We start from the raw sequence: 7,968 nt of genomic DNA on the forward strand, positions 1-7,968 counted from the left end.
TATACATTTAGTTTATTTAATATATTAACAAAATATTACAAAACAATAAACAGTGAATGATAATTTTTTACACAATTAATACGATACACTTAATTTCTATAAAGATTCGCAAAACCATCAGTGGGTGGTTGTAGCCAATTTTCCTTCGAGTAAGATACATGTTTTGTCTCTATCACGTGAAAAGTGTAAGCGTGTCTCGACGTTTCACTCTTGTTTGGATAAGAAAAGTGGACCACTTGTCCGTGGATAAGAATGCAGGTTCCTTTGCGTACTGGTACTGGTCTGAAATTACTTAACTGGTAGCAAGGCGCTGCTCTGTCGAAAGTTAGTAACTCTTGAGAATTTGGATCTTTGTTTCTAACAAAACGCCTATGCACTCCGCTCTGATGTGAACCTGGGGCAATCCATAGGCACCCGTTCTCAAGTGTTGCATCCTCCAACGCGATCCAGAAACCAACGAGTTTCACCGGTTCGACGTATAAATACGATGCGTCCTGATGCATCACAACTGTAACAAAATAAAAATTCTTGTATTAAACATAATATTACAGTGGTTATTCTGTATTATATAATATCCATATAATATAGTTGTTTTATATTACATAAGATTTTATTTCAATTCAATGATAAATGTCATATGCATTAAGTCATAAATATGTAAATATATAAATACGAGAATTATTCAATTACCTTCCGAGCCTATTCCGGGATTTTTGTAAATGTACATTGACTGACACACAGCTGGTTCCTCATAGTCTAATTGGAAAGCAACTTCTTTGACTCTCTCGTCGAACGTGTACTTTCTGAAAGTGGGATGTAACCAATGAAGAGCGTGACCCACCTGGAAGTTATAAAGTCATCGTAAAATAACTGAAATTGTTTCAAAATACTTTCGTGGGAATTGATTTAACTTAAAGGTATGGCTCTTTTGAGATAGTTTACTTTGTTTAACGAGACTCTTGGATGAACCTTCAACTTTCCGTCTTCTTCCAAAGCTTCAGTTTCAAAGAAAACACTTATTTTATTAGCGCTATCCAAAAAATACTTATCCTTATTCTGAAACAAGATAATACAACTGTTACTTTCATTAGTGTTAAGTTTTATTAATATAACATTCACAGAGAATTATCTCGAGATTAACGAAAGTATAGTTTCTCGTTGTACAACATTTATTCATTGCGTATATCTGTCTGCTCTGATAAAAATCGTTTAAGTATTGATAAGTAAAAAATCATTTCTGACCGATTCTGAATCGTCGAATTAATATATTTTATATGTTTTTAAGTTTCACAATTGGTTATATTCATGTTACCTGTTGTAACTGTATTGTATTGAATATTTTTCGTTCCGACTCAGGTGGCAATTTATTTGTAAATTCCTCTCCGGAAGCTCTCAATTCTTCGATCTCTTTCGGTTGAAAGAAATCCTCCAAAACGACGTAGCCATTTTTCTGAAACTTAATTTAGTTTCATAATTAGTATATTCAAGCGATATTTCGGAATTTTTATATACACATATAAGTTATAAAAGAAGCGTTTTTAAATGTTACATCTTTTTTAGTCGCAATTGCGGAAAGAAATAAAAAGATATTGTAAAGTCCCTTTTCCGTTGTATTAATATTTATTTATATGAGTAAAAAGATTAATTTAAATAAATACGAAAGAACATTTAAAAAGTTATTATTGGGTTTCGCAATATTGTTAACGTTACGATCGCCGTACAGTAAAATTTGGAAAAATTAGGATATAACGAAATGCTCATTCGATTTATTGCTGGGATAAGATTAGCAGTAATCAAAGGTCGTCGGTTCGAAGTTCAGAGAAATTTCGTTTCCGGTCAGCTGATCGTCTACCATAGTTTCGTCGAACCGCGATGTTTTGATTGATAGTCTGTTTTTCTATAAATAGACGGCGACCGATAAAGACACCTAAGAATAAACCACGGGCATTGCCTGCTTCAAAGGGCAAACGGACACCCCGGGTTCCTGCGTTTTTCCGTTTACGCCCGTCGCATTCCACGTCGCGCGTCGATCGCGCAATCTTGCGATGTGCGTGCATCATCCACTAAGAAACCAGTAAATTGTTTTATTACCGGTTATTACTTGGTCCAAGTTCTAGTTCCGAGAAATGTGTAGCCAGTCAACTTGCAGCTCTTATGGAATAGCATAGTGGACACAGGCTTTAAAGCCCGTATCAAACTACGGATTGAAATTGAGATTAGATTGAAATTTGACCAGTCAGAGTAAAAACCACTAAACTTGGGATTGGTAAACTTTACTCTGATTGGTCAAATCTCAATCCGTAGTCTGATACGGGCTCTACGCGTTGCAGATTAATCCAAAACGTGGAACAGAAATATTTCTCGACCGAATATATCCATGAAAGAAGTTTCATCATTTGTGACGCTGTTTATATCCAGCCGTATCCAGTTTTCGAAAATAACTTTTTCCCTAATAAATTACAGCCGCGTTAATCTATTTTCCAACCTGGCGCGGATCTTATTCAATTTTCAGAAATTCATTTCTACTCTAATGATCAATAATTTTGTGTCGCGCACTGCGCATCATTAAGGCTTGTAATCTAAATCGACTTATATAAATAAAATGTTTGCGCAACCGCGTCGTCTATATCGCAGTTTTGTGATTCACGTATCGATATATATAATCCCACATGCTAGTTGGCAAGGCACCTTGTGTTATCTCACATGCGAGCGCATGTTGAAACGAACGCTCCGGCGTCGCGAGACGCCGCTAAACGAAAGCGAGGAACGTCACCTCGCGCGGCATTTAATTCGCGGAACAGTTTTACGAGCAATCCCTCGAGAAGGCCGAGAACTGGGACGTACGTCCTTTGAGTCTTCTCGACTCGCATATTCGCTAATCGATCGGACCACAGACTTCTATATAGAGTAAGGTTCTCTATTATGAGATAGGATTCTAATAAGAGACAGTAGGTTTTCAACGTCCAAATTCAATCACAGATCTTTTTTCGCTACGATTACACGATCTAACAATCAATTTTCCACTAGACAGACTTTACTCCAAGAGCACAAAAAATTATGGTGGAATCAACAGATGATGTCTATTAATTTAGCAGAAACCCCGCTGTCTCATATTAGGACCCTATCCCATAATAGAGGACTTTCTCTACTACTAGACCACTACCTTCGAGCTGAAAAGTGAAGCAAAAGTTCCGCCATGTGTTGTTAGGTAAATAAAGTAAAATATGTGCATCAGTGACATTATTTACCTAAGAAGACATGGCGAACTTTTCTGCTCAAAGGTAGCCCAATATATTGGCGCAATATTGGGAAATAATGTAAATCTAGTATTTCCAATATTGGTTCCAATGTTGTAAAATGGACGCCTTCTCTTACTTAGCCAATATATCTATTTAGCAATATTGGTCTAATATTGTATCAACATTAAACCAATATTCTTATTGCATTATTAAATATTGACCAATGCACTTGCAATATAAATCTAATATTATATAATTATCGTGCAATATTTATATTTACTTCATGGCCTAATATTAGCTTTACGTTGGACGGTCAATGCATTTCTATATAACATTGGACCAATAATTAGCCAATGTTTAGCCAATACACTATGCTACTATGTAGATGTCTGTGGATCGAACAGACGTTTGGGAGGGGGAAAAGGAAGCTGCATCCGCGAAAATCTGAACAATGTCAAGACGGAATATCTCCGTTGTTACGTTAGTAGATTGGGAAAAGGTGCGCCGTGCGCGCGGTATTTTTAGCGTTCGAAATAGTGGCGGGATATCCGGCGTTCGACGCGGTCGTAAACATCGCCGAAAGTCATATTTCGCGATCGCAGGAAGGTCCCGCGCTTGTCATTCGATCGAAAGCTACGGCGTCTTTCTCGCCCGGTGACAGCTTGAAAACGTCTCGCAATAAAGACGCCGCCGCGGGACGGAGTGTGCGCGCCGCGCCGGGTATCTTCGAAAAATCGCAATTTATGTGCGCAATTTTTACGTTTCGATTACGGCGAGAGACGTATTGCCGCACTGTCGCAATAATGCACTTCCTGCGATAAAGGAGAAATATTGCCCGACGCGGTAGTAATTTTATTTAAGACAATGATATCTGCAATCTTCTCTTCTGCTTTGTGTTGCCCTCATCGCTGAGCTCTGGCCTTCGAATTGTCACAATCGCTCGAACAAAGACAGATTACGCATCGATCTTTTTCATGACAGCCGTGCATCAATCACTCTTTTCCTTGGGGTGATAGTAATGAAGACGCAAGAAATGGTAGACCTGTAGAATATCTTCATTTTCGTCTCCGAATAATCCTGCGCATTCATTACTCAACAACGTTTTTGTGAATATATTGAGCAATTAACTCTTCTGCTAATATATTTGACACTTTTCTCAATTTTATGTCAATAATGAAGACAAAAGAAACGGTAGACCGGTAGAATATCTTTATTTTCGTCTCTGACTAATCCTGCGCACTCATTACTCAACAACAGTTTTTTAAGTATATTGAGTAATTAATATTTAACTCTTCCGCCAATATGTTTGGGACTTTTCTTAACTTTATATTTTCAAGTACCGAGCGGCAATGGAAGGAAAAAAGATTTCTTGAAGAAGCAAGTTGTAAGATAAGATAACGAAGTCCAGTACGATTAACATTTCGTAAGTGATTTATTCTATTATATTGTCATCAATTTTATCGTACAAACTTTTATCTTTATCGCGTGACAATGCGATAAAGATTAAAATTGATTTTCATTTGGAATTTTTTCCTTGATTTGCCACAGTTTTTCGATTGATAATAAGAGATTTTCTGAAGTTAGGAAACCGTTGTTTGAATATTGTTGACAGATTATTAATTACTTTTAAAATTTAACGAAATAAGGAAATGCCATACAGGGTGAATCATTAAAACTATCCTCCTTTAACCGAAACTGTAGCCAATCCGGGAAAAAATGGAAAAATCTCGTTATGTATGTTTCAATCGTGTAAAACCTAATTGTATCTTGAGAGATATAATTAGATTTTACATGATTGAAACGTATATAACGAGAATTTTCCCATTTTTTCCAGAATTGGCTACAGTTGCAGTCGGTAATCCATCTCTCATGATAAAAGGTTGGGACAGCCTTAATAATTCACCCTGCCAGAGCGGCTTCAGCACTTCCCTCGTGCCGTCTCGGCGCGCTCTTATTTGCCCGACTTTAATATTCCACATCTAAATTATTATTGCAAATATTACAATACGGTATGGAACTTTTTTTTTATTCACTTTAATCCGTTCTACTTCCGCAAAAAATTTCAGAAAAGAACTACGAGACACCCCGTATACAGGGTGTTTTATTGCGTGAACCTGTTTCTTACCACGAGAAATGGATTACCGATCGAAACTATAGCCAACTCGGGACAAATTTATAATTACATCTTTCAAAATGCAATTAGATATTTCGTGATTGAAACATGTAACAAAATTTTTCCATTTTTTGCTGGGTTGGCTACAATTTCGGTCGGTAATCCACTTTTCATGGTAAAAGACTGGTTCGCGAAATAAAACTCACCCTGAATATAACACACACATTGTATACAGTTGATTGATTTTTTGTGGTGTCGATTCTTTTATACCGGTGGCTTGCAATAGAAATTTGAAAGCGTGTAAGTCGGTCGCGAGCGAATTCCGTGGCCAAATTCGCGCGTGCATTAACAAAATTACGTGTACGAAGCGCATTCTGAAAATAGCGTATGGCTTGCCGTCGTCGACAGGTGGGTGGTTGGGCTACGTCATTCCCCCTCTGTCGTCGACGTCTTTTTCTGGAATTTCGCCCGTATATACGAATGACTCAAGCCGCCCGCGAAAATGCTGAATCGCGTGGATAGGAATAGAATGGAATTGCGGGATAAGCGCCTGTGGGCGTTCATTACCCATCGTTCGCCCTCGTCTCTCAGCGCGATCGCCAAGCATCAAGGTCGTCTACATTATTTCGAATTAGTCTGAGTAGAATAGAGCGGGGCTATTTCGCTCAGTTAAAGACAAATTCGGATAAAATATTTTCAATACGACGAGAGGCTCTTTGAGTCGCGGGACATTTTAGCTTTCAGCTTTCTGTCTTGAAAATATTTTATCCGACTTTTTCTTTAGATGAATTTTGTTCTACTCAAGTTCACGAAGAGTGCAGAAGTAAATTGTTCTATAACAGGCCAACCTACGGTCCGCGACGTTTTCAGAGAAAAAAGAGAGAAAGATAGAAGAAATTATGAAATTAGTTTTATTAGTGTTTAAATTTAACATTAAAACAGCACTGGTATTTCTTCTTATAAAAAAAATAAAGAAATTTTCACATTTTTGAGACTATCTCGGCCTGCGGAAGGTTCGAAAATTTTGAATGCACCTCACGAATCGAAATGCTTTGACCACGCCTGTTCTATAATATAAAGACTCTTTGATCCTGCTACTTTTTTCCAGTGTTTCGGTCGTACCATTAAAAAAGGCGAGCATTTTTAAATAATAATGATAAATTTTGATAATAATAAAATATTATTCAATACCGAGAAATGTGAGGATTGTATCAATCAACTGACAACTACAATGATAATTATCGAGCAATGCAATTATCATCTGTGCTGTAAACAACGTTCGCCTAGACGCTAAGGCTAAAATAACGTCGGGAATGATGAACGACATAGATTAATAGGTCACAGATCAGCGAGTAGGATGTTTCACGCGATGAATTATCATCGGTGATGAATCCACTGTAAACACGTTACTTTTTCCAGAAATAAAATGCTTTCTCGCTTTCGTACGATTCCTTGCGAACTTATTAAAATCCTTGTCCGCAGGTGCATTTCCGAAGAAAAATCGTCACAACTAAAAAAAAGAAACGATTGCTCTGAAGTGTTTATATTCTCCGTTCCAATTACAGAGATAATGTCATAACTGCAGGCGCGAAGATAAAGATTGCGATATCTTAATGCACAAACATTCACTCTCTAATTACGCGAATATCGCCGAATGCGCATAATGAAACATAACAATGCAACACACAGAATGTTAGATAACCGCATTTCGTTAATCTCGCAATTCTTAGGCAACATTCGTTATCTTCCTTTCTCTTCTTCTTTCAGAATATTAGCAATGTGTCCAAATTTAATTCTTTAAGATACGGGTCTCTTTGTGTGATAAAAACCGCTATTCGCTACATAACGCACCGAAAGTGAAAGAATTATTGGGACATGAGCGCGTACTTTTTCTACTGGAACAAACAGACTTTTCGTTGACTTTTTCCGTTGGTCCCGAGTATGTAAAACATACAGCGATAAAATGTTGCCCCCTTAGAGCAACTTCGTTAACATCTAAAAATAGCTTTCAAAATTTCACAGTGACAAGAGAAAGATATATCCTTCGGATCATAATGGTCAAGCGATAAGACGTAATTCGATAACGACGATTTTGACGAAATCTTCAGCCTCTCCAATTTCGATTTGTCAATTTTATTCTTAAATAATAATTAATGACAATTTCTCGCGAGTGCAGAGGAGGCTGATTCCCAAATTTGAAAATCTTTCAACACAAGTGTGCAAATATAGTAGAAGTAACCGTGGATGAACGGGAGAATTATTTTGCAATTATACATACGTATATAATAATCAAATATTTAATTCTTTTCTTTTATTCTTAAAGAAATGCCATAAAAATTGCAATTTTTAAGATTTTTCTTTTAATGTACATATATTTGTGTTGTCCAAATTTTAGATACATATAAATATTATTAAAAACAAAAAGCTCACCCATGCAGCACGCGTATGGGCATTTAAGAAATTGGCTTGAAAATATTCAAGTATTAAGAAACATTAACTTGTTTTACTTTTCGAGCATTAGAAATTGCTGACGTATTATTTCTTGTTGCGAAAGAATTGGAAGAGAGAGAGAGAGAGAGAGAGAGAGAGAGAGAGAGAGAGAGAGAGAGAGAGAGA

General features: G+C 36.9%; 1 protein-coding gene across 1 annotated transcript in view; it reads right to left on the reverse strand.

The window, feature by feature from the left end:
• Window positions 1–10: 10 nt before the first annotated feature.
• Window positions 11–7,968, reverse strand: part of LOC105565031 (phytanoyl-CoA dioxygenase) — a 9,586-nt gene continuing 1,628 nt past the window's right edge. Inside the window, exons 2-5 of the mRNA XM_012017851.1 lie at window positions 1,313–1,456; window positions 943–1,056; window positions 691–841; window positions 11–508 (exon numbers count right to left, since the gene is read on the reverse strand). Coding sequence (XP_011873241.1) covers window positions 90–508; window positions 691–841; window positions 943–1,056; window positions 1,313–1,456 — 828 coding nt within the window. The 3' untranslated portion in view covers window positions 11–89. The remainder of the gene's footprint in view (window positions 509–690; window positions 842–942; window positions 1,057–1,312; window positions 1,457–7,968) is intronic.

This window comes from Vollenhovia emeryi, unplaced genomic scaffold (genome assembly GCF_000949405.1).
Source record: "Vollenhovia emeryi isolate VEMERY1.0 unplaced genomic scaffold, V.emery_V1.0 DF939156.1, whole genome shotgun sequence".
In the NCBI taxonomy this organism is placed as follows: Eukaryota; Metazoa; Arthropoda; class Insecta; order Hymenoptera; family Formicidae; genus Vollenhovia; species Vollenhovia emeryi.